This window comes from Salmo salar, chromosome ssa05, assembly GCF_905237065.1.
Source record: "Salmo salar chromosome ssa05, Ssal_v3.1, whole genome shotgun sequence".
Lineage (NCBI taxonomy): Eukaryota > Metazoa > Chordata > Actinopteri > Salmoniformes > Salmonidae > Salmo > Salmo salar.
In genome coordinates, this window is record NC_059446.1 from 8365472 (window position 1) to 8393325 (window position 27854).

General features: G+C 43.6%; 1 protein-coding gene and 1 pseudogene across 3 annotated transcripts in view; both read left to right on the plus strand.

Annotated features, from left to right (window-relative positions):
- The window catches only part of LOC123743233 (basic proline-rich protein-like), a 603964-nt pseudogene that overhangs the window by 482477 nt on the left and 93633 nt on the right, over positions 1–27854 (plus strand).
- LOC106604143 (arf-GAP with Rho-GAP domain, ANK repeat and PH domain-containing protein 3) overlaps positions 1602–27854 on the plus strand; it is a 61480-nt gene continuing 35227 nt past the window's right edge. Inside the window, exons 1-6 of one of the 3 annotated variants that reach the window (XM_045717838.1) lie at positions 1602–1734; positions 23193–24367; positions 24479–24516; positions 24782–24864; positions 25820–25893; positions 26153–26389. In XM_045717838.1, the coding sequence (XP_045573794.1) occupies positions 23274–24367; positions 24479–24516; positions 24782–24864; positions 25820–25893; positions 26153–26389 (1526 nt within the window). In that variant the 5' untranslated portion in view covers positions 1602–1734; positions 23193–23273. Of the gene's footprint in view, positions 1735–22574; positions 22668–23192; positions 24368–24478; positions 24517–24781; positions 24865–25819; positions 25894–26152; positions 26390–27854 lie in introns of those variants that run through there. The other 2 variants (XM_045717839.1, XM_045717836.1) reach the window with 2 other exon arrangements.

Consider the following 27854-nt stretch of genomic DNA (forward strand, 5'->3'; position numbering starts at 1 on the left):
GTGATGTTGTTGTATTGTGTGCATCCATTAATTATCCATAATCTGAGCTTCCGTTGATTTTTGAATGACAACGTGTGTGATTCATGATGGCCCTGGAACTTGGAACAACATTTTTAATGTAACCTTTATTTAACTATTTAACGTAATGTACGTGTGTGTGTGTGTGTGTGTGTGTGTGTGTGTGTGTGTGTGTGTGTGAGTGTGAGTGTCAGGAAGGGTGATGGGGCTCAGGAAAATCCAGGACCACATCTTAGTTACACCTTAACATCTACATTTTTTGTAGATATTCAAAATTCTGATCTCTCATCAGGTGGTGTATTGTATCAGTAGTCCTATTGAAGCCCACATCAGGTGGTGTATTGTATCAGTAGTCCTATTGAAGCCCACATCAGGTGGTGTATTGTATCAGTAGTCCTATTGAAGCCCACATCAGGTGGTGTATTGTATCAGTAGTCCTATTGAAGCCCACATCAGGTGGTGTATTGTATCAGTAGTCCTATTGAAGCCCACATCAGGTGGTGTATTGTATCAGTAGTCCTATTGAAGCCCACATCAGGTGGTGTATTGTATCAGTAGTCCTATTGAAGCCCACATCAGGTGGTGTATTGTATCAGCAGGCCTATTGAAGCCCACATCAGGTGGTGTATTGTATCAGTAGTCCTATTGAAGCCCACATCAGGTGGTGTATTGTATCAGTAGTCCTATTGAAGCCCACATCAGGTGGTGTATTGTATCAGTAGTCCTATTGAAGCCCACATCAGGTGGTGTATTGTATCAGTAGTCCTATTGAAGCCCACATCAGGTGGTGTATTGTATCAGTAGTCCTATTGAAGCCCACATCAGGTGGTGTATTGTATCAGCAGGCCTATTGAAGCCCACATCACATTACTTTTCCCACCATGCAGCTAACCTAAACTAACCTAACCTAAACTAACCTAACCTAACCTAAACTAACCTAACCTAAACTAACCTAAACTAAACTAACCTAACCTACACTAACCTAAACTAACCTAAACTAAACTAAACTAACCTAACCTACACTAACCTTACCTAAACTAACCTAAACTAACCTAAACTAAACTAACCTAACCTACACTAACCTTACCTAAACTAACCTAACCTAAACTAACCTAACCTAAACTAAACTAACCTAAACTAACCTAACCAAACCTAAACGTAACTAACCTAACCTAATCTAACCTAAACTAACCTAACCTAACCCTAAACTGTAGGCTACATATTGCACATACTGTGTAGTCTTTTTTGTTATTTTGCAGGCAATAGGGAATGTTTTTAAAATAAGAGCATGGGGCCCCAACACAGTATAATTAAATTACCTGATTGCAAGCTGTCAGTTCTTTAGCATTATGCCTATTACGAAAGTGAAAAAATAAAAAATAAAATAAAATAATAATATATATATTTTTTTTCTTTTCTTGCAAAGGTAAAGTGGCGCAGTCAAAAGATATAATTTCTGTTTATGAATTACCATCATGTCTTTAAAGTTGTGGGATAATGAGTTTGTTGAACAGGAAAAATGTCGGCTAAACTCCTTCGCCGCCCTCCCCTTTAAGTAAGATATCCTTGATACATTGCGGAGTAAACTGACCATTACAACAAAGTTGCCGACAGGGATAGTTCTTCCTCTACTGCTCAACCTAAAAAAAACGAGCGATTCAAGAATGTAGACGGTCCATTGGCATAACAACCACGCACATCGAAACACAGCAAAAGGTAATGCATGATTATCATATTATTGGACTAATAGAGTCTCGGAGAGGTGGGCGACATGCCGCAGCATGAGATTGTGAGAGAGCGCTCTTTTTCAATACATAATTTTTTTTCTTCTATAGGACTAATAATGATTTAAATGATCAGTATTATTTATCAATATTGTCGTCATATGTTACTTGTAGAGTTGTGTAGGCCTACCGCAGAATAATTAAATAGATTCTGTGTAATGATTTATTTGACTATTTAAAAAAAATAATATATTACCATGTTTAAGAGTAGCCTATCTTCTGACACCACATGGGCTTGGCATGTGAGCCTATTGTAACATTTCACCCATTATACTATCTATCACCTGTCTGTTTTGCTGTAGGCTATGGGTTTACAGACCCACCCCATTGTAGATTTGCCAGGGGCACATCAGACCCTCTTCATCTTGAGTGGGTTTTGGGGTCTTGGAATCTCTATCTGTTGTATAGTTTCACAGCAGAAACCTGATTGAATCAGTAAGTTATTTGTTAGACAGTGCACCAGCAGAGGACAGAGAGACATCACTGGAATTTCTCATTTAAGATACTAACCAATTTTAGCTCTGTTTTTTTGGAATTGTGTTGAGTGAGATTTATTAATTTAAATTAAAATGTCATGAATGGCTGAATGTTATGTCGTTCAGTGTCAGTGCCAGCTGTAGCAAGGCTCAGATTATAGTTCCTCTATATTCCTCCTGTATGAGTGTCTCAGAGCTGCTTGGGTTAGTCTTTGGTCAGTAGATGGTCAGTGTGACGGACAAAGTTACACTGACCAGAATCATTGACCTCCAGAGCCCTCTCCATCTGTCTATAAATGGACACTACAGCCATCCTTATCTGTGACCCTGTTTTAGGTTTTATATGTGACGTAGTATAGTGTAGCATAGATTTGTAATAGCGTTTCACATGTAATTTTGCTTTGCGTGATGTATTGTTGTCTCTATCTTCTTGCCCTTTGTGCTGTTGTCTGTGCCCAACAATGTTTGTACCATGTTTTGTGCTGCTACCATGTTGTGTTGCTACCATGCTGTTGTCATGTTGTGTTGCTACCATGCTATGTTGTTGTCTTAGGCCTCTCTTTATGTAGTGTTGTGTTGTCTCTCTTGTCGTGATGTGGGTTTTGTCTGTTTATTTTTATCCCAGACCCCGCAAGAGTCTTTTTGCCTTTTGATAGGCTGTCATTGTAAATAAGAATTTGTTCTTAACTGGCTTCCTCGTTAAATAAAGGTTAAATAAAGTAAAAGTACTTCACACTACGGATCAATACATAACTATTTCCAATTACATTTACTAATCAACAAAACGACTTCAAACCTCCAGAGTTAACATTACATTCACTTTGATTTTCTGTTCTGCTTTCCTTAATTGAAATGCATTCCTGGTGACTACCTCATGAAGCTGGTTGAGAGAATGCCAAGAGTGTGCAAATCTGTCATCAAGTCAAAGCGTGACTACTTTGAAGAATATCAAAAATGAAATACATTTTGAATTGTTTGTCACTTTTTTTTTTGGTTACTACATGAATCCATATGTGTCATTTCATAGTTTTAATGTCTTCACTATTATTTTACAATGTAGAAAATATTACAAATTAAGAAAACCCCAGGAATGAGTAGGTGTGTCCAAACTTTTGACTGGTACTGTACATCAAAACACAATAATGTTGACATAAAGAACCCTGCCAACTAATATCAACACTTTGTATTTTAGTTCTGGGTCAATTATTTGCCTTTTGTAAGTTTTTAAGAATCATTGCCTTGTAATTCCGTTACCAAAATGAAAGTTCACAGAAGTAACAAGAAAAGGTAGACCTACCAATTAGTTCGTGTTTTTACTGATATCAAATTTGTTATAAATTATTAAAGCTCATAATTCTGTTACGAAGTCGGTAATGGAATTGCCGAAAAATCTGTAATGGAATTACTGCAATTGAATTGGCTACAATGTAACATCATAGTAGTCACAAACCACAGTTGGGTTACCTGCTATTGTCCTCCCTTCCACTGGTATACATGTTCAGCTCATAACGGTTTTCTTTCTGTCATCTGGGGGTCAAAGCAAGACTGGACAACCCCTCCCTCCCTCTCTCTCTCTCTCTCTCTCTCTCTCTCTCTCTCTCTCTCTCTCTCTTCAATTAAAGTCACCTCTTCCAGCTCTTACTGACACCTACCATGAATCCTACCACCTACCATGAATCCTACCACCTACCCTCTTTCCATTTACTGTAACAAGCATCCTCACCTACTGAGCACCTGCACCGGACGTCCATGGACGTTGAAATTTGGTCAGTCCACCATGGCCGGACCAAATCTGAACTAATCGTAGATGTCTGTTTCATATGTTTGGGCAGCATACTACAGTAGAGTTTCAGTACAATACAGTAGAGCACACTAGAGTACAATGTAGTGTACTGTACTGAACATATCTACTTTACTGTACTCTACTGAGCTCTACTTTGCTGTATTTTGATGACCAAACTTGTGAAACATACACGTCTATGATAGGTTCAGATTTGGTATGGTCCAGAACAACCAAATGTGGTCTTGTTTGGGGGCAGATCTCTTATAATAGTCAATGTGTATAATAATAGCCAAATATGCAAAAGAAGGAAGGATATTGCATATTTCTAGTTTTGTGTACTTATTCAGGATATATCACCATGAAAAGAATAGATATTCGTTATTCATAATTATGCATTTTCTAGTGTAACAACCCATATATTTATTATTTTCAAACTCAAGGTGTCATGTCTGCATAAAGAATGTGGTGTCAGCTATCTTTTGAATCTTCATTTCGGAGCACATATTTAAAGGTTTTTTGGAAAACGTGGTCACAAAAAAAAAAACTGAGGGAGATTTTGCTGTAAGTCTGACTGTTACCAAACTTTGCATCTGCTCATTTCTTCAAGTAAATGTGCTTATGTGACAATTTCTGTGTAAATTGTTCAAAGTAATCCTTGTGCATAGAGTTGTATGGTTTGTTAAACTTTTTAAATCAGTGTTTTTTGTTTGGCATACACTTTTGTTTTTTTAAGTGAAGAATCTGAGCCAAAGCATAATTCCGTTACCTTGGAATTGCCCTCCAGAGCCGCCATGCAAATATACATGATACATTAAAGGGGGCACATTCTAATGATTACAGGAAACTTTGCATTTTAAACATTTTTTTAAATGTATTATCTCTTACATTGTTAGCCCAGAAAATCTGGCATTTTTACAAGCATTTCGCTACACTCAAATTGGTCCCATCTGTGTATGATTTGATTTTGAGGGAGAGAAGAGGTGGATTTGAAAGCATTGGACTGATTGTCATGTGACTGATACTAACTGTAGTCAAATCAAATTGTATTTGTCACATGCGCCGAATACAACAGGTGTAGACCTTAGGAAAATGCTTACTCACAAGCCCTTAACCAACAACGCAGTTTTAAGAAAATACAAAAAAAAAAGTAAGAGATAAAACTAACATAATAATAATAATAAAGAGCAGCAGTAAAATAACAATGGTGTACAGTAAGTAATGGAGATTGCTGTATACGTCAGAAAGGGATACTTAGGCCTGTCATTTAGGTGTACAGATCTACGTCTCGTACTGCCGTCTCTCCTCCTTCGTAGAGAGACAGGGAGGACACAGATTAACTCCTGATTTATGACTTTCTGGGAGTTTGTCTGTTTGGTTTTTTTACTGCTCTAAGTGGTCGATCTAACCATGTGTGTACAGAAGAAGCTCCTTCCACACTGTGTCTTTTTGTTGTTTTTCCCAAGGAAGAGGGACAGCATGTGCTGGACTAAAACACTGTCTCAGTCAGATGTCTTCGAGAGAGAGAGAGAGAGAGAGAGAGAGAGAGACCAAAATGTGACTGAGCTTGTTAGCTAGTTAGTACACAGGCCTGTACTGTCATCCAGGCAGCGTGGAGGCCATAGCTAGCCTAGCACTGAACAATGACATATTGTGTCTCACAATAGTGCTTCACTGTTATTTATCTACAGCCTACCCCCAACCAGCCAGCCAGCATCCTGTATATAACCCAGAGGCCTGGCCTGCCTGGGTCCTCCCTCCATCCTCTTCCTTTTGGAAAAAAACGTTGGACTTTACCTCTTGTCCGCTTCCGCTAATTGTTTGACTTGATTTACGAGTGGAGAGTTGGAGTTGGGGACATTACGTATCTGGAAGATCATGTTTGAATGGGTTCTTTCCAGATTCATTTAGAGCAGCGGTTCCCAAACTAGGGGTATGATATGAAAATGGGGACGCAAGAGAATTTCCAAAATGTTAAAAGAAGAAATATGTATAAGTACAATACCAGACAAAGGTTTGGACACACCTACTCATTCAAAGGTTTTTCTTTATTTTGACTATTTTCTATAAAATAATAGTGAAGACATCAAAACTATGAAATAACACATATGGAATCATGTAGTAACCAAAAAAGTGTTAAATAAATCAAAAAACATTTTATATTTGAGATTCTTCAAAGTAGCCGCCCTTTGCCGTGATGGCAGATTTGCACACTCTTGGCATTCTCTCAACAAGCTTCATGTGGAATGCTTTTCCAACAGTCTTAAAGGAGTTCCCACATATGCTGAGCACTTGTTGGCTGCTTTTCCTTCACTCTGCGGTCCAACTCATCCCAAACCATTTAAATTGGGTTGAGGTTGGGTGATTGTGGTGGCCAGGTAAACTGATGCAGCACTCCATCACTCACCTTCTTGGTCAAATAGCCCTTACACAGCCTGGAGGTGTGTGTTTGGTCATTGTCCTGTTGAAAAACAAATGATAGTCCCACTAAGTGCAAACCAGATGGGATGGCGTATTGCTGCAGAATGCTGTGGTAGCCATACTGTCTAAGTGTGCCTTGAATCCTAAATAAATCACAGACAGTGTCACCAGCAAAGCAACATCACACCACCTCCTCCATGCTTCATGGTGGGAACCACACATGGGGAGATCCTCCGTTCACCTACTCTTGCGTCTCACAAAGACACCGCGGTTGGAACTCAAAATGTCAATTTTGGTCTCATCAGACAGAAGGACATATTTCCACCAGTCTAATGTCCATTGCTCGTGTTTCTTGGCCCAAGCAAGTCTCTTCTTATTGGTGTCCTTTAGTAGTGGTTTCTTTGCAGCAATTCGACCATGAAGGCCTGATGCACGCAGTCTCCTCTGAACAGTTGATGTTGAGATGTGTCTGTTACTTAAACTCTGTAGTATTTATCTGGACTGAAATCTGAGGTGCAGATAATTGCAGATTTCTGAGAATGGTAACTCTAAGGAACTTATCCTCTATTGCAGAGGTAACTCTGGGTCTTCCTTTCCTGTGGTGGTCCTCATGAGAGCCAATTTTATCATAGCGCTTGATGGTTTTTGTGACTACACTTGAAGAAACTTTAAAAGTTCTTGAAATGTTCCAGATTGACTGACGTTCATATCTTAAACTAGTGATGGACTGTCATTTCTCTTTGTTTGTTTGAGCTGTTCTTGCCATAATATGGACTTAGCCCTATTTGGTAAAGGACCATCTTCTGTATACCAACCCTACCTTGTCACAACACAATTGATTGGCTCAAACACATTAAGAAGGAAAGAAATTCCACAAATTAAGACGAGTGAGTTGGTGTGTCCACACTTTTGACTGGTTCTGTATATATACAGTGCATACGGAAAGTATTCAGACCCCTTGACTTTTTCCACATTTTGTTACGTTACAGCCTTATTCTAAAATTGATTAAATCATTTCCCCCCCCTCAATCTACACACAATAACCCATAATGACAAAGCAAAAACAGGTTTTTAGCCATTTTTGCAAATGTATATAAAAAAAAACAACTGAAATATCACATTTACATAAGTATTCAGACCCTTTACTCAGTACTTTGTTGAAGCACCTTTAGCAGCGATTACAGCCTTGAGTCTTCTTGGGTATGACGCTACAAGCTTGGCACACCTGTATTTGGGCAGTGGTGGAAACAGTATCAATTGTCATACTTGTGTTAAAGTACAGATACCTTAACAGAAAATGACTCAAGTAAAAGTCACCCAAATACTACATGAGTAAAAGTTAAAAAAAAGTTTTTAGTTCTAAATATAGTTAAGTACCAAAAATAAAGTATAAATAATTTCAAATGTCCTATATTAAGCAAAGCAGAAGGCAACATTGTCTTGCTTTTTAAAATGTACAGATAGCCAGGGGTACACTCCAGCACTCAGACATAATTTATAAATGATGCATTTTGTGTTTAGTGAGTCTGCCAGATCAAAAGCAGTAGGGATGACCATTTGTTCTGTTGATAAGTGTGTGAATAGGACCATTTTCCTGTCCTGCTAAACACTCAACATGTAACGAGTACTTTTGGGTGTCAGGGAAAATGTATGGAGTAAAAAGTACATTATTTTATTTAGGAATGTAGTAAAGTAAAAGTTGTCAAAAATATAAATAGTACAGACCCCAAAAAACTACTTAAGTAGTACTTTAAAGTGTTTTTACTGAAGTACTTTACACCACTGTAGTTAGGGAGTTTCTCCCATTATTCTCTGTAGATCCTGTCAAGTTCTTACAGGTTGGATGGGGAGCGTCGCTGCACAACTACTTTCAGGTCTCTCCAGAGATATATGACCGGGTTCAAGTCTGGGATCAGGTCGGCCCACTCAAGGACATTCAGAGACTTGTCCCGAAGCCACTCCTGCGTTGTCTTGGCTGTGTGCTTAGGGTTGTTGCCCTGTTGGAAGTTGAACCTTCACCCCAGTCTGAGGTCTTGAGCGCTCTGGAGCAGGTTTTCATCAAGGATCTCTCTGTACTTTGCTCTGCTCATCTTTCCCTCGATCCCGACTAGTCTCCCAGTCCCCAAATACATCCCCATGGCATAATGCTGCCACCACCATGCTTCACCGTAGGGATGGTGCCAGATTTCCTCCAGACGTGACACTTGTCATTCAGGCCAAAAAGTTCAATCTTGGTTTCATCAGATCAGAGAATCTTGTTTCTCATCGTCTGAGAGTCTCGGAGCTCTACGGACAATTCCTTCGACCTCATGGCTTAGTGCATGTCAGAGAAAAAAACATCTACTGTTGGCCCTTATATAGACAGGTGCATTTCCAAATCATGTCCAATCAATTTAATTTACCACAGGTGGACTCCAATCAAGTTGTAGAAACATCTCAAGGATGATCAATCGAAACAGGATGCACCTGAGCTAAATTTCGAGTCTCATAGCAGGGAATAATTATGTCAATAAGGTAAACCTGTTTTTGCTTTGTCATTATGGGGTATTGTGTGTAGATTGAAAAAATGTATATATTTAATCCATTTTAGAATAAGGCTGTAACGTAACAAAATGTGGGAAAGGGAAGGGGTCTGAATATTTTCCAAATGCACTGTATACTGCATTATAATATTGTCTATATCTCAGTCATTATAATGTGGTTACCCTTAAATCTAAATAAAACATTTTCAAATCTAAAAGCTAAAATTAAACCGGAGAGTGCCCTTAAGATCATGGGAAAAGGCCACACTTGAATCATTCCCACGGTGAATGACTAGACCAGCTTCGCTATGAAACCACACCATATTGCAGAGACGTTGACATTACCAGGCAGCTGCAAATGGTTTGGTAAAAACAATGTGTGGAGAGGCAGAGGCACAGAAACTCACATCAATACCTTTTTTTAGATAAAACTGTTCAACAAAGAATTGATTCTATTGCTAGAAATCAAGAGGAAACTGACTGAACCACTGAACTCCCCAGCTCATGCTCTCCAAATGGACGTTAGCTGTGAGGGCCGAGATACACATGTATTGACTTCTGTTCGCTACACCTGTCTGGGGGTTTTCATTCACCAGGATATATTGTTCTGTCTCACGATTCACGAACATGAAACGGCACTGGGGATGTTCAGTGGGCTGCGTGGCTGTATTGATGAAAAACAGATTCTATATGGGATGTTCAGTGGGCTGCGTGGCTGTATTGATGAAAAACAGATTCCATATAGGATGTTCAGTGGGCTGCGTGGCTGTATTGATGAAAAACAGATTCCATATGGGATGTTCAGTGGGCTGCGTGGCTGTATTGATGAAAAACAGATTCCATATGGGATGTTCAGTGGGCTGCGTGGCTGTATTGATGAAAAACAGATTCCATATGGGATGTTCAGTGGGCTGCGTGGCTGTATTGATGAAAAACAGATTCCATATGGGATCGAATGCTGGGCTTTTGCACAGATGGGGATCCATCTAGGGCGGGTTGGTGGGCAGGACTTTGCACTCTAGTTATGAATATGTCTCCATCTGTCATATACACCCACTGTAGTGGATACACCCACTGTAGTGGATACACCCACTGTAAGTGATACACCCGCTGTAAGTGATACACCCGCTGTAAGTGATACACCCGCTGTAGTGGATACACCCGCTGTAATGGATACACCCGCTGTAGTGGATACACCCGCTGTAGTGGATACACCCGCTGTAGTGGATACACCCACTGTAATGGATACACCCACTGTAAGTGATACACTCACTGTAGTGGATACACCCACTGTAGTGGATACACCCACTGTAGTGGATACACCCACTGTAATGGATACACCCACTGTAGTGGATACACCCACTGTAATGGATACACCCACTGTAGTGGATACACCCACTGTAGTGGATACACCCACTGTAATGGATACACCCGCTGTAATGGATACACTCACTGTAATGGATACACCCACTGTAATGGAAACACCCACTGTAATGAATACACTCACTGTAATGGATACACCCGCTGTAATGAATACACCCACTGTAATGGATACACCCACTGTAGTGGATACACCCACTGTAGTGGATACACTGAGAGCAACTGGCGGCAAAAGAGCTGAGTACAGAACTCAGAGAAATATTGAAGTAGTTTACAACTGAATTTACCTGCATCAAACTACATCCACTGCATCCACCTGTTAACAAAACTATGTGGAGACAGTGGGGATTTTAGCATGTAAATCTTGGTAGGGAAAACTCCCCAAAAATGTTTTAGATACATGCCAGCAAAACCACTACACAATACATGAATTGTGCTGTAACAGTGACAAACGGTGCTCACAAACTGTTAGGGCCTAGATAAGTCTGTCCCAACAGCAGAGTCCCAACACTTTACCACTGTTACACCTGGCTATCATCGGAGCCTTGTCTGTCAGTGAAACCGTTCATTTAGCCTCATTTACTGCCTTTTAAAAAAACATAGCTGATATGGCTGACTTGCTTAAACAAATGTGGTTTCTGCTGACAATTGAGATGTACAAACTATGGCATAAGGGGACGACAAGCAGACAACAGGAAATCCATAATTTGGATTCAGACAATGAGCGAGCTAGGATGGACGTAGTTAATATAACTATTTGTTCAGCACTTTTGAAATGTACAGCGACAGAATTCAGAACATGGGCCGTTCTTACAGTATTCTGCCTGTTCACCAAGTCAGAACCGTAGGGTAATTAGAGGGGGCGTATAAGCAGACAATGAAAGCTCGTACAATATTTGATGACATTTCTCTAAAACAGACTATAGGCTACATGTGCACCACCAAGTCAGAACAGGAGGCTAAGTTATGAGGGGTAAAGGGACCAAATTATCAGGGTAAGGCACATGGGTTACTAACAGCTTATTACACAACATACACTTAGTATTACTTTCTTAGCTACAGTATACACATATCTCCCTGGGATATTAAATCATTTATGTAGCAGCATACAATACATTTTTGGACTCCCCTTGTGCTCACTTGAACAGGAAGTTGGTGAGGCGGTCCTTGGGGGCAAATTATGTCATCAAAGTGGGGGAAAAAACGTTTTATTCATGACATCAGGGATCTTCCGGTCGAAGCTCTAGAAAGAGGCCTGAGTTCCAGACTTGGAATTCTGAGTTGGATGACTGTTCCTCTTCATATGACAAGGTTTGAAAAGGATTTGCCAGTAGATTGTCGATGTGACTTATGATGATAACTGCTTGCTAGCTAAGATTTTGAAAGTATGATGTTGACATGATCAGTCCAATCACAGCTACGGTAGATATAACGTGATTTGACGTAATTTTATCTGTTGCCAGTGACCTTGAGCCTTCTCGGAAGGGCACTTCTAATGTAACTCTATGGCAGCACCCACTGGTGGAAAAAGTACCCAATTGTCATACTTGTGTAAAAGTAGAGATACCTTAACAGAAAATGACTCAAGTAAAAGTCACAAAAGTATTTGGTTTTAAATATACTTAAGTATCAAAAGTAAATATAATTGCTAAAATGTACTTAAGTATCAAAAATAAAACTAAGTATAAATAATTTCAATTTCCTTATATTAAGCAAACCAGACGACATGATTTTCTGTTTTTTTTATTTAGTTACGCATAGCTAGGGGCACACTGCAACACTCAGACATCATTTACAAACAAAACATTTGTGTTTAGTGTTTAGTGAGTCCAAGGGAAGGGGGTGTGGTTATGAGAAGCAGTAGGGTATGTTCTCTTGATAAATGTGTAAAATTGGACCATTTTTCCTGTCAAAATGTCACGAGTACTTTTGGGTGTCAGGGAAAATGTATGGAGTAAAAACTAAATTTTCTTTAGGAAGTGAATTAAAAGTAAAAATTGTCAAAAATATATATATATAGTAAAGTACAGATGTAAAAAAAACTACTTAAGTAGTATTTTAAAGTATTTTTACTTAAGTACTTTACACCACTAGCAGCACCCAAGGGGCTTGAATTTTCGGCTCTACCCTTAGACTTGGCGGTGACCTAGTTTCCCCATGAGTGACAGAACACTGAGCCAATCACGGTGCAACTAGAGAACATTACCCTATGCTCCATGTTTTCGCTGGCTGCTCCACCACCAAAGAAAGCACTGAGCTAGGCTGAAACACCTACATTTTGGAGCTGCCTTACTCAAGAAAGCAAAAAAGAGACCATGTTTGTATGCAGCTTTATCAACTCAATTATTTCTTTTTTACATTTTCATAGCATGACCATGTTCTTTCACACCGTGGCTTGGTGGTTATCGAGGGGGAACAATGGATATAAAAAAAGTAAATACAGACTTGGTTGATTTTCTGTGTAATGAAAAATAAAATGTCTGCTTGCCTATGTAACAGACATATTTGGGAAACTGAACAAACTGAATGCAAGCATGCAGGGAAAATACAAAAACATTCTACAGACGAGTGACCGAATCAGTGTATCCAGAGAAAATCATTGTTATTGGAGAGTCTTTCAAAAGTGAACCATGTCCCCTTCCCTTGGCATGGCATGTTTCCAACAGACAACAACATCAGTAAGTGCTACACCAGTGATGACTGCTCAACTCCAACGGTTCCAAGAGCACTTTGGAACCTACATCCAAATCCGTTTGACTCAGTTGACATGCCCGTATGTGAAATCGGACAGCTGATCGAGCTGTCATATGACCGAATGCATTCACGGGTCATTGCTGAGGGGTTTTGGTTCCTGACTGAAAGGGAATAAATACCCTGCTGTCTTTCTCTGAGCATTAATGCTGCGTTCAAGACAACTGGGAACTCTGGGGGGGGAAACGAGCTCCGACTGGGAATAATCTTTTTGAACGGTTATCCAACTCGGAAACGTAGTGGTGCTCATGGGCCATTGGAGATTAACATTACAAAACAAGTTGGAAATTGCAAATTCAGCAATAAGGGGTTTGGAAGGAATTAGTGCAAGCGTTGCAAAGCAATCACTATTTTGCTTCCCCTGCGATTCGGGGGAGAGGGTGTGTGGTCCAAGTCTGGGTTTAAGGTTCTCTTTACCAGCTTAAAAGAATAAACATTCACATGCAACACCATGGGCCATAAAAGGATTGAATACATTGGCCATGCTGTCAATCCAGCATGACTTCTGTGCGTTCAAGACAACTTGGAACTCTGAAAAAGATTTTGCTCTGACTGGGGAAATATATTTTTGAACAGTCATCCAACTGGGAATTCCAACTCAGGAACTCTGGCCTCTAGAAAGAGCTCTGACTTTCTGACCTAAAGATCACTGACATCATGATTTGATCTCGTATTTTTACGAGTTCCCAGGTGTCTTGAAAGCACCATAAAACTCATGGTACCCTTCGCCTGCTCATATCTGTGTGAAGCTGGATTCAGTGCTCTTGTCTGCATTAAAACCAAATATCGATCCAGGTAGGATGTGACAGCAGAGATGAGGTGCTCACTGTCGACCACGCCCCCTGACTTTGAGAAGCTCCGACCCGACATAATGCCACACCCATCTCATTAGTGCTGGTGAGATAAGATGAATTGCTAGACTAATATGCAATTGACTGTCACAGCCCCACATTAAAAGTATGTGATGGTGAGTTGAGAAGACAATCAGAAGTACTTTTTAGAATGTTTTTCAATTGACTGTCATAGCCCCAAATATAAAAGTACATACTTTTTTTCACATGGTTGGGGTCGTGAGAATTTTCAGATATCAAAATGGGGTTGTGGGCCAAAAAAAGTTTGAACCACTGAGGTTTGATCCACTGAGGCATATTGTATCTTTTCTTTCACAATGTTGTTGAGTCCCTTTCCATGTAACTTCCTGTTTACCTAGGGTGATGTCATCATGAAGACTAACGTCAGACTGTTAAGGGGGACAGTACGGTTGTTGTTGTTCTTTACATTCAGACCACTAGAACATACCAGTGAATCAGTTACAGCCTTCTCGGTCGCTGTTATTTTGCCAATCAACCCACACTGCAATGAGACATGCTTGATTTTGCAAAGCATTACTTCGTGGTAACATAATGAATTGAATTCCATAAGAAAAAGAGTCCTGCCAATCTCTCTGTAATGTAAGTGTTACCAGGGACTGGATTTGTGGTCAGAACTCATGGTGCCTAGCTGTTAACATGGCTTAGTTGCAATTAAGAACAAATGAACCCAGTAAGTCTGTCAAGATATTAATTTGTTCAGATGCTTTTATGTAAAGCAATTTACATTTGTCCAAGCTAATGTCAGACAGAGAGACACCAACAAGCTCTGAGAAACGATTGACTCTGTAGTGTAAACAGAGTCCTGAACAGGACAACTTGAAATAGAATTTTAGTTGTCTAAAAGTAACCACATGACCACTACTGGAAAAGGGGTTACTGTCATGACCTCTTCATGCAGACAGAAGGTCTCACTAAGACTGTTTTGGAGCTGCATGTTGTCTTGTGTGAGACGTCATAAGGTCTGTAACAATGAAGGACATTTTAGATTTGTGTGAATGATGCAAACTGTCTGTCACTGGGTGTAAAAATGAAAAGCTGATTCATTGCATAATGCGCTGAGAGTTTGAAATATACTTTAAAGTCACACTCTGTGAGATGGTTCACCCCCCCCCCCCCCCAAAAAAACAAAAAAACAATGATCATGTTAGTTTTGAATGACAGCATTTTTTGATAAAGATCATTTGAAATCAGGGGAGGCCATTTTGTTCCTCCCTTCCCACCCCTCTTTCAGTACAGTAGCCTGACATACTGATGTTATGGGAACTGAAAATAATTCAGCTGCTGTCACAGATTACCATCATCCTACCACCTCTCCTAGCCTACAACACTTCAGTTTACTGTCATCCTACCACCTCTCCTAGCCTACAACACTTCAGATTACCATCATCCTACCACCTCTCCTAGCCTACAACACTTCAGATTACCATCATCCTACCACCTCTCCTAGCCTACAACACTTCAGTTTACTGTCATCCTACCACTGGAGGAGGTTGTGGCGTCTCTGTTTTCCTCCAGTGTATGAGGGACAGCTGTATCCTGTGTTTTATGTAGCTCTGACAGAGCCCAGATCTCTAGCCCAGATAAATACTATGGGCAGGGGAGAAGAGGAGAGAGATGAAGACTATTGAATGGGAGAGAGATGAAGCAAAGGCCTGATTTTGGTTTGTTTGTTGCAGGTGAAACAGGAACTACATTCAGGTTATTTAAAACTGACTAGGCACTGTAAAAAAAAAAATCCCCATGTCTTGTCGGGAGTTGACTATTAAAGATACTGTATCTAGTGATTCAACATAACTCCCTGTTCCTCTTCATAATCTCAGTGTTCCCTTCAGATCTCTCCTCTTCTGTTAATCTCAGTGATCAGCAGCTCTCTCTCCTTCTCTCCTGCTGAACGCGGCCAGTCTGAGAATGTCCAATTACTGCTGAGTTGCTTCATCTACAATCCTCCCCCAGCCATCACCCCTTCGGCCTTACATGGAGGGGACTTGGAAGCAGTTTTGGGGAGTAGTGAACCACATGTTGTTCAACTAGTAGGTTATCTATATTTAGCAGTAGCTTGGTGGATGTTTTACTATATTTAGCAGTAGCTTGGTGGATGTTTAACTATATTTAGAAGTAGCTTGGTGGATGTTTAACTATATTTAGGAGTAGCTTGGTGGATGTTTAACTATATTTAGCAGTAGCTTGGTGGATGTTTAACTATATTTAGGAGTAGCTTGGTGGATGTTTAACTATATTTAGCAGTAGCTTGGTGGATGTTTAACTATATTTAGCAGTAGCTTGGTGGATGTTTAACTATATTTAGCAGTAGCTTGGTGGATGTTTAACTATATTTAGCAGTAGCTTGGTGGATGTTTAACTATATTTAGCAGTAGCTTGGTGGATGTTTAACTATATTTAGGAGTAGCTTGGTGGATGTTTAACTATATTTAGCAGTAGCTTGGTGGATGTTTAACTATATTTAGCAGTAGCTTGGTGGATGTTTATCTATATTTAGCAGTAGCTTGGTGGACGTTTAACGATATTTAGCAGTAGCTTGGTGGTAGTTGAACTAAATTCTAATCAGTAGTTCATTACTGTTTTACCATGTAGCGGTGTAGCTAACTACTGGAACTACACACTACTGTTTTACCATGTAGCGGTGTAGCTAACTACCCACTACTGTTTTACCATGTAGCGGTGTAGCTAACTACTGGAACTACACACTACTGTTTTACCATGTAGCGGTGTAGCTAACTACCCACTACTGTTTTACCATGTAGTGGTGTAGCTAACTACTGGAACTACACACTACTGTTTTACCATGTAGCGGTGTAGCTAAGTACTGGAACTACACACTACTGTTTTACCATGTAGCGGTGTAGCTAACTACTAGAACTACACACTACTGTTTTACCATGTAGCGGTGTAGCTAACTACTGGAACTACACACTACTGTTTTACCATGTAGCGGTGTAGCTAACTACTGGAACTACTCACTACTGTTTTACCATGTAGCGGTGTAGCTAACTACTGGAACTACCCACAACTGTTTTACCATGTAGTGGTGTAGCTAACTACTGGAACTACACACTACTGATTTACCGTGTAGCTAACTACTGGAACAACTCACTACTGTTTTACCATGTAGCGGTGTAGCTAACTACTGGAACTACACTACTGTTTTACCATGTAGCGGTGTAGCTAACTACCCACTACTGTTTTACCATGTAACGGTGTAGCTAACTACTGGAACTACCCACTACTGTTTTACCATGTAGCGGTGTAGCTAACTACTGGAACTACACACTACTCTTTTAGCAATAATTGTCTTTATTTTTTGGCATCAGACCTTCCTAATTCTCACTTAAAACATTTGTTGTTGTGTTTAATAGGCTGAATTACACATTCTGTTAACATCTCACTCCAGATCTGTTCTTGCAATTTGTATTCTATGACATTTTAGATTTAGATATGATAATGTATCACATAGTAGTTTGACAAAGTAACTTATCCTAGTAAACTATATTTTTCTTAAGGGTAGATTTAGTATGGCTTCTTCCAGTGTGAAGTAATTGGTAGCTTGGTAAACTATTTTCAGAGTAGCTTCCCCAACACTGGTAGGTAGCCACACAAACACAGAGGAAGTGTGCTGTAGGATGTATTTCTGCCTGAAAATCCCTCATTGGCCTTGTGTGGAGGGAGGAGGACGCCATTGGGCCTTGTGTGGAGGGAGGAGGACGCCATTGGTCCTTGTGTGGAGGGAGGAGGACGCCATTGGGCCTTGTGTGGAGGGAGGAGGACGCCATTGGGCCTTGTGTGGAGGGAGGAGGACGCCATTGGGCCTTTTTTGGAGGGAGGAGGACGCCATTGGGCCTTGTGTGGAGGGAGGAGGACGCCATTGGGCCTTGTGTGGAGGGAGGAGGACGCCATTGGGCCTTGTGTGGAGGGAGGAGGACGCCATTGGGCCTTGTGTGGAGGGAGGAGGACGCCATTGGGCCTTTTTTGGAGGGAGGAGGACGCCATTGGGCCTTGTGTGGAGGGAGGAGGACGCCATTGGGCCTTGTGTGGAGGGAGGAGGACGCCATTGGGCCTTGTGTGGAGGGAGGAGGACGCCATTGGCCTTGTGTGGAGGGAGGAGGACGCCATTGGGCCTTGTGTGGAGGAAGGAGGACGCCATTGGGCCTTGTGTAGAAGGAGGAGGATGCCATTGGGCCTTGTGTGGAGGAAGGAGGACGCCATTGGGCCTTGTGTGGAGGGAGGAGGATGCCATTGGGCCTTGTGTGGAGGGAGGAGGATGCCATTGGGCCTTGTGTGGAGGGAGGAGGATGCCATTGGGCCTTGTGTGGAGGGAGGAGGACGCCATTGGGCCTTGTGTGGAGGGGAGGAGGACGCCATTGGTCCTTGTGTGGAGGGAGGAGGACGCCATTGGGCCTTGTGTGGAGGGGAGGAGGACGCCATTGGGCCTTGTGTGGAGGGGAGGAGGACGCCATTGGGCCTTTTTTGGAGGGAGGAGGACGCCATTGGGCCTTGTGTGGAGGGAGGAGGACGCCATTGGGCCTTGTGTGGAGGGGAGGAGGACGCCATTGGGCCTTGTGTGGAGGGGAGGAGGACGCCATTGGGCCTTGTGTGGAGGAAGGAGGACGCCATTGGGCCTTGTGTAGAAGGAGGAGGATGCCATTGGGCCTTGTGTGGAGGAAGGAGGACGCCATTGGGCCTTGTGTGGAGGGAGGAGGATGCCATTGGGCCTTGTGTGGAGGGAGGAGGATGCCATTGGGCCTTGTGTGGAGGGAGGAGGATGCCATTGGGCCTTGTGTGGAGGGAGGAGGACGCCATTGGGCCTTGTGTGGAGGGAGGAGGACGCCATTGGGCCTTGTGTGGAGGGAGGAGGACGCCATTGGGCCTTGTGTGGAGGGAGGAGGACGCCATTGGGCCTTTTTTGGAGGGAGGAGGACGCCATTGGGCCTTGTGTGGAGGGAGGAGGACGCCATTGGGCCTTGTGTGGAGGGAGGAGGACGCCATTGGCCTTGTGTAGAAGGAGGAGGATGCCATTGAACATACTGTACACGCACAGTAATCTTGCCACTTCTCTTCCTCTGTTCTGACTTGCATTCGGCAACCAAGCAGAAGTTGTGGTCTGGGTCTTACGTTGGTATGTCACACTTCCTTTTTGCTGGTAGTTTAATGAGTGAAAGGAGTTCATCTGCATCTTTGTAATCTGGTCAAATTGTTAGGTACATCTAGGTTAATAATTCTGTCAGGTTGCTAATTCAGTTCGATAACAGCCGCCATGTTGCGGTTACATCGCAGCCAGGTATCCATCACAATACCTTTTGCAGTGCGAAGTGGGATAGGAGGGACAATATCCTCTCACCCATTTCCCTCCCTCCCTCGCTCCCTCCTGCTCACAGCACCAGACCTGGGTTCAAATACGATTTACAATCTTTCAAATACTTCATCTGTGCTTGATTGAGATTATCTAGCTAAATGGACAAATAGATCAGTCCCAAAACTGTAACCTCTGTCCATCTGGTTCTCGAAGCAAGCTAGAGAAAATGCTCAAAGTATTTATTTAATTGATTTGAAATAGTATTTGAAACCAGGTCTGCTCTCGTCACAGAACCGGAGCCCTGTGTTTTCTCTGTGTGTATCAGTGGGCTGGAGGCAAAGGTTAACCTACAGAGTGGAGACAGAGGAAGAGAAGGATGTGACTTATAGACCTCTTTCAGGATTTTGCCTCCCATTCCCCTGCTCCCTGCTCTCTGCTCCCTGCTCCCTGCTCCCATTCCCCTGCTCCCTGCTCTCTGTTCCCTGCTCCCTGCTCCCTGCTCCCATTCCCCTGCTCCCTGCTGCCTGCTGCCTCCTCCATGCTCCCTGCTCCCATTCCCCTGCTGCCTGCTCCCTGCTCCCTGCTGCCTGCTCTCTGCTCCCTGCTGCCTCCTCCATGCTCCCTGCTCCCATTCCCCTGCTGCCTGCTCCCTGCTGCCTGCTCCCTGCTGCCTGCTCTCTGCTCCCTGCTGCCTCCTCCATGCTCCCTGCTCCCATTCCCCTGCTGCCTGCTCCCTGCTGCCTGCTCCCTGCTGCCTGCTCTCTGCTCCCTGCTGCCTCCTCCATGCTCCCTGCTCCCATTCCCCTGCTCCCTGCTCCCATTCCCCTGCTCCCTGCTGCCTCCTCCCTGCTCCCTGCCGACTCCTCACTGCTGCCTGCTGCCTGCTCTCTGCTCCCTGCTGCCTCCTCCATGCTCCCTGCTCCCATTCCATTGTTCCCTGTTGCCTGCTCCCTGCTCTCTGCTCCCTGCTCCCATTCCCCTGCTGCCTGCTGCCTGCTCCCTGCTCTCTGCTCCCATTCCCCTGCTCCCTGCTCTCTGCTCCCTGCTCCCATTCCCCTGCTGCCTGCTGCCTGCTCCCTGCTGCCTGCTCTTTGCTCCCTGCTGCCTCCTCCATTCTCTCTGCTCCCATTCCCCTGCTGCCTCCTCCCTGCTCCCTGCTGCCTCCTCCATGCTCCCTGCTCCCATTCCATTGTTCCCTGTTGCCTGCTCCCTGCTCTCTGCTCCCTGCTCCCATTCCCCTGCTGCCTGCTGCCTGCTCCCTGCTGCCTGCTCTTTGCTCCCTGCTGCCTGCTCCCTGCTCTCTGCTCCCATTCCCCTGCTCCCTGCTCTCTGCTCCCTGCTCCCATTCCCCTGCTGCCTGCTGCCTGCTCCCTGCTGCCTGCTCTTTGCTCCCTGCTGCCTGCTCCCTGCTCTCTGCTCCCATTCCCCTGCTCCCTGCTGACTGCTCCCTGCTGCCTTACTACAGACTGAGGACTAGTTCTCCTTCCTTATTGTTCAATGGTGAGAGACCACCCTTTTCACACTATTGTGCCTATCCAACTCAACCCAAACCTGACTGGATGCATAACAAGGCCAGCCCAGTACAGGCCAGCCCAGTACAGTTGGGCTCTGCACGGCATGCCTCAGTAATGTATAAATGATATGAGTATGGCTGCCATCAGACCCTACTCTACTTGTTAAAGTAGAACTACACTTTAGTTCAAAGATAGTTCCTACAGCCATCTGTAGCTCTGTTGGAAGTCTTTACATTCTGATCTGGCGCCCATAACTAATTTAATAGGAATCTGTCTTAATCTGTCCAAGGCCTCATAAATTACTATTTTCTATCCTAAACTCTATTCGAACGTGTGTTATGTGTTGTGCTGTGTGCCTCCCCCTCACAAGGCTGGCAAACTGCCCCAGTCAGCCTTGAGATTCTCTTTAGTTCTGACTAGGTTCTCAAGCTGAGTCACCCACAGGGACACCCACTCCAAACCTGGGTTCAAATACTATTTTAAATCATTTGAAATACTTTATCTGTGCTCGATTTGAGCTTGTTTAGCTTATTAAACAATAGAATAGTCCCATAACTGCAAAACCTACCCATTATGGGACTCCAGGCAGGCTAGAGCAAATGGTCAAGGTATTTGAACAATTTCAAATGGTATTTGAACCCAGGTCTAACACACACACACACACACACACACACACACACACACACACACACACACACACACACACACACACACACACACACACACACACACACACACACACACACACACACACACACACACACACCAAGCTTTTTCAGGAAGTGTTTCTACCAAGGCTTTCAAAGAGCTGTGCCCACAAATCTGACATACAATACAACAGCCTGCAGCTAGGGAGGGGTATCCCTGGACACTCTGTTTGTTGCTGCTCTTTCTCCATTACTTTTATCATTTAGATTATTGAATACATGTTGAATAAGAATAAACTTTCAAATGGTGCCTTGTCGTCAACTAAGTGGTACACACCTTCAATGAATTTTCAGAATTCATCAAATAATTGCAGTTTTCACATGTTACCTTATTAGATTTTTCTCATGCGTCTGTGTGTTGTCTATTCATCTCTTAGATGCTACTTCCTTCTCCCTGGTCTGCTGGTGCCATAACCCCCTACTTCCTTCTCCCTGGTCAACTGGTGCCGTAACTTCCTTCTTCCTGGTCAGCTGGTGCCATAACCTCTACTTCCTTCTCCCTGGTCAGCTGGTGCCATAACCTCTACTTCCTTCTCCCTGGTCAGCTGGTGCCATAACCTCTACTTCCTTCTCCCTGGTCAGCTGGTGCCATAACCTCTACTTCCTTCTCCCTGGTCAGCTGGTGCCATAACCCCCTACTTCCTTCTCCCTGGTCAGCTGGTGCCATAACCCCTACTTCCTTCTTCCTGGTCAGCTGGTGCCATAATCCCTACTTCCTTCTTCCTGGTCAGCTGGTGCCATAACCCCTACTTCCTTCTCCCTGGTCAGCTGGTGCCATAACCCCCTACTTCCTTCTCCCTGGTCAGCTGGTGCCATAACCTCTACTTCCTTCTCCCTGGTCAGCTGGTGCCATAACCCCCTACTTCCTTCTCCCTGGTCAGCTGGTGCCATAACCCCCTACTTCCTTCTCCCTGGTCAGCTGGTGCCATAACCCCCTACTTCCTTCTCCCTGGTCAGCTGGTGCCATAACCCCCTACTTCCTTCTCCCTGGTCAGCTGGTGCCATAACCCCTACTTCCTTCTCCCTGGTCTGCTGGTGCCATAACCCCCTACTTCCTTCTCCCTGGTCTGCTGGTGCCATAACCCCCTACTTCCTTCTCCCTGGTCAACTGGTGCCGTAACTTCCTTCTTCCTGGTCAGCTGGTGCCATAACCTCTACTTCCTTCTTCCTGGTCAGCTGGTGCCATAACCCCCTACTTCCTTCTCCCTGGTCAGCTGGTGCCATAACCCCCTACTTCCTTCTCCCTGGTCAGCTGGTGCCATAACCTCTACTTCATTCTCCCTGGTCAGCTGGTGCCATAACCTCTACTTCCTTCTCCCTGGTCAGCTGGTGCCATAACCCCCTACTTCCTTCTCCCTGGTCAGCTGGTGCCATAACCCCCTACTTCCTTCTCCCTGGTCAGCTGGTGCCATAACCCCCTACTTCCTTCTCCCCGGTCAGCTGGTGCCATAACCCCCTACTTCCTTCTCCCTGGTCAGCTGGTGCCATAACCCCTTACTTCCTTCTCCCCGGTCAGCTGGTGCCATAACCTCTACCTCTACTATAAGGCAATGTAGTGAATTAGTTATTTTATTAGAACAATTGACCAGTTGGAACACTAACTCAACATGAACCAATTATATTATTATTATCTAATTCTTAATAATTTGTTCATTTCAGATGGAGAGGAGTCTCCCTGTGTAGGTCCGTGATGGACATCGTCTTGACCACAGCAGCTGAAGGACCCCTCCAAGCCCATGTATGTACGCTGTTATGGCACCAATGGATGGAAACATGGACGTTGAGACACTTTTGGCTGCGATCCACCTGGAGCGATACCTGAAGACCTTCCGCCAGTCAGGCTTCCTCTTGGCCAGGGACCTCAGTCACCTAGACAATGGAGCTCTTATCCAGCTGGGTGTAACTGCCACCGGACACAGGAAGAGAATACTGAGGTTGGTCCAGCACATTCAGAGGGCTACCAATCAGAATCAGTCGACATCGGAGCCATTAGAGCCCGTATTGGACCGTTGTCAGTCTGAGTCTGACATTAATTCCACACCCATCCAATCAGGAGGGCCGAGGTCAGACCAAGGGGGCGGAACCGGGGACATTCCGTTTGAAGCGTTCCGGAATAGTTCTGTTCCTAACATTCCATCCATATTGATGAACTCCGGGTCAGAACAGCAGCAGTACAATGGGAATGTTGTCATAAAACCGGTTCCAAAACCTAGAACGGTGTTCTACAGACACAAAACAGAACCCGCCCGGTTTCTCTCCTGTCCCGCATCACCCACACCACCAGATCCCCTGGTTCTAACCCTAACCAGGAAACCGTCTCAGGAATCTCTCTGCTTCACCATATTGGAAGGTTTGGCTTCAGGAGAATTTAACACTGACACAGTGGTGGTGGGGCCTACACCTACCCCTAACCCTGCCCCTAACCCTACACCTACCCCTGCCCTGAGACACAGCCTAAGCCTGAGAGAGAGGAGGCTGAGTAACTCCTCAGACTCTGGAGGTCCCCTGCCCCCTGTTCCCCCTCGGCTGAACCGAGGTATCCCTCCAGCCATGTTTAGAGGACCTACATCCACACCACCATCATCTGGTGGAAGGACTGAACAAAACCAGGACCAGTGTATGACAACCCCACCACCCTCATCCCCTTGTAACTATGACGACACTGGATTCCCCTCTTTGACCACTTCCCCTCCCGGCTCCCCGATGGAGATGGTCTCCAATGAGATCTACTGTGGCACTTCACCTGGCACGGCAGCTAGTAGTGGACGGATTCCCTGCAACGCTCCTCAAACACCACCTCGGCCAGAGATCCACACCACTCCTGAAGGAATTAGGTAGGTCAACGTCTGACTTTAATATCATATACCTATATAGTAGAGATATAGGCCTACGTCGAAAGAGAGTATTGTTTTGTGTATCTAATGTTTTGTTTTGTGTGTCTGCAGCACTTTAAGTAACAGCTCTTGTGAATCATCCCACGGAGGTAAGTCTACACATCACTTTCTGAAAGTAACCTTACAGATGGTTTAGATAGACCTTATATCTGTGTATCATTCAGGCCTAGAAATGACGCTTGACCTGTTTTTTTAAATCAAGATCATTAGAGTTTTGCATTGCTAAAACGTCACTTTTTCGCTTACATACAGTTTAAATGCTTTATAACTGGTTATAATCATATATGAACCTTTTTTTATGATATATTATAACAAGGCTTATAATATGCCATGTAATTTCTTCCTCCACCACAGTCCCCATGGAGGACCCAGAGGAGGAGATCAGTCCCTACTGTGAAACAGTCTTCCAGACCAGACGACCACTGCACCACTCTGAGGTGAGACTGGGACTCTGAGGATCACAAACGGCACACTATTCTTTATACAAGAACCCATCAGGACCTGAGTCTGTTATCAGGTTATAAGAATAACCCATCAGGACCTGAGTCTGTTATCAGGTTACAAGAACCCATCAGGACCTGAGTCTGTTATCAGGTTACTAGAATAACCCATCAGGACCTGAGTCTGTTATCAGGTTACAAGAATAACCCATCAGGACCTGAGTCTGTTATCAGGTTACTAGAATAACACATCAGGACCTGAGTCTGTTATCAGGTTATAAGAACCCATCAGGACCTGAGTCTGTTATCAGGTTACTAGAATAACCCATCAGGACCTGAGTCTGTTATCAGGTTACAAGAATAACCCATCAGGACCTGAGTCTGTTATCAGGTTACTAGAATAACACATCAGGACCTGAGTCTGTTATCAGGTTATAAGAACCCATCAGGACCTGAGTCTGTTATCAGGTTATAAGAACCCATCAGGACCTGAGTCTGTTATCAGGTTATAAGAACCCATCAGGACCTGAGTCTGTTATCAGGTTACAAGAACCCATCAGGACCTGAGTCTGTTATCAGGTTACTAGAATAACCCATCAGGACCTGAGTCTGTTATCAGGTTATAAGAATAACCCATCAGGACCTGAGTCTGTTATCAGGTTATAAGAACCCATCAGGACCTGAGTCTGTTATCAGGTTACAAGAACCCATCAGGACCTGAGTCTGTTATCAGGTTATAAGAACCCATCAGGACCTGAGTCTGTTATCAGGTTACTAGAATAACCCATCAGGACCTGAGTCTGTTATCAGGTTACAAGAATAACCCATCAGGACCTGAGTCTGTTATCAGGTTACTAGAATAACCCATCAGAGTTATATTGTGTTTAGTGTTTGTGGTCACTTTGGCTCTCCTGACATTGATGAATGTGTTATCCATGTTGTGTTCTCAAAGGTGGAAAGGAGCAACAGTGAAGGAAAGGCAGGAATGACAAGAAAGGAGGAAGTGAATCACGGAGAGGATCATGGGTAAGATTATTGGGTCTAGAGGAGTGGATAATACTACAGGCTTTCCAATGTAACATCTTCTCACACAACTCCGACTACAGCCATAGAGAGGAAATGGTCTACTGTAGATTTAAAATATTCTGTGTTCTCCATCTTTTCAATCCATTGTTGGTACCTGCTATCAGACACCGTATTCTCACACTAGAGAAACTTAAAGCGGCTGGAGTCAAGGTTATTACAAATGCATCAATTAATTATGGAGACTGTCTTTACACTGCAGGACACCCAAACTCTCCTGGGCCCAACGTCTGTCCCACGCTCTCCACAGTGACTCCCAGGGCTACAGCACAGTAGGAGAGGCAGCACCACCCCCTCTCTGCCTCTCCTTACCCCCCAACCTGTACCCCTCGGAGCCAGATGAGGACCAGACGATATCCCCCTACGCCAGCTACACATCTCTCTCTGAGCAGACTGCTCCCATCATCTGTGGCTGGCTGGATAAGCTATCACCACAAGGGTATGCCGGGTCCTGGTCTGGGTCCTGGCCTGGGCTGATGGTCCTTTCCTCCTTTCCTCCCTCCGTCTTCTCCTCCCTTCTGAGGAACTGTCTCTGCCTCGTGTCTGTCCTCTCAAACCGGTGTGTGTCTCTCTTATTCCTTCTTTCTTCTTCTCATTGTGTTTCTCCAGTCTGTGTTTGTGTTTCTCCAGTCTGTGTTTGTGTTTCTCCAGTCTGTGTTTGTGTTTCTCCAGTCTGTGTTTGTGTTTCTCCAGTCTGTGTTTGTGTTTCTCCAGTCTGTGTTTGTATTTCTCCAGTCTGTGTTTGTATTTCTCCAGTCTGTGTTTGTGTTTCCCCAGTCTGTGTTTGTGTTTCTCCAGTCTGTGTTTGTGTTTCCCCAGTCTGTGTTTGTATTTCTCCAGTCTGTGTTTGTGTTTCTCCAGTCTGTGTTTGTGTTTCTCCAGTCTGTGTTTGTGTTTCTCCAGTCTGTGTTTGTGTTTCTCCAGTCTGTGTTTGTGTTTCTCCAGTCTGTGTTTGTGTTTCTCCAGTCTGTGTTTGTATTTCTCCAGTCTGTGTTTGTGTTTCTCCAGTCTGTGTTTGTGTTTCTCCAGTCTGTGTTTGTGTTTCTCCAGTTTGTGTTTCTCCAGTCTGTGTTTGTGTTTCTCCAGTCTGTGTTTGTGTTTCTCCAGTCTGTGTTTGTGTTTCTCTAGTCTGTGTTTGTGTTTCTTCAGTCTGTTTTTGTGTTTCTTGTTAAATGCTAAACAGTTGATATACAGTGCCTTCAGAAATGATTCACACCTCTTGACTTCTTCCACATTTTGTTGTGTTACAGCCTAAATTTAAAATGTATTAAATTGAGATTTTGCGTCACTGACCTACACACAATACCTCATAATGTCAAAGTGGGATTATGTTTTTATACATTTTTACTAGTTAATTAAAAATTAAAAGCTGAAATGAGTCAATAAGTATTCAACCCCTTTTGTTATGGCAAGCCTAAATAAGTTCAGGAGAAAAAATTTGCTTAACAAGTCCCATAATAAATTGCATGGACTTTACCGTAACAGTGTTTAACATGATTGTTGAATGACTACCTCATCTCTATACCTCACACAATTATATGTAAGGTCCCTCAGTTGAGCAGTGAATTTCAAATACAGATTCAACCACAACCAGGGAAGTTTTTCAATGCCTCGCAAAGAAGGACACCAATTCGTAGATGGGTAAAAATTTAAAAGCAAATTTTGAATATCCCTTTGAGCATGGTGAAGTTATTAAGTACACATTGGATGGAGTGTCAATACACCTAGCCAATACAAAGATACAGGTTTCCTTCTTAATTCAGTTGCCGGAGAGGAAGGAAACCGCTCTGGGATTTTACCATGAGGCCAAAGGTGACTTTAAAACAGTCACAGAGTTTAATGGCTGTGATAGGAAGAAACAGGATGGATCAACAACATTGTAGTTACTCCACAATACTAACCTA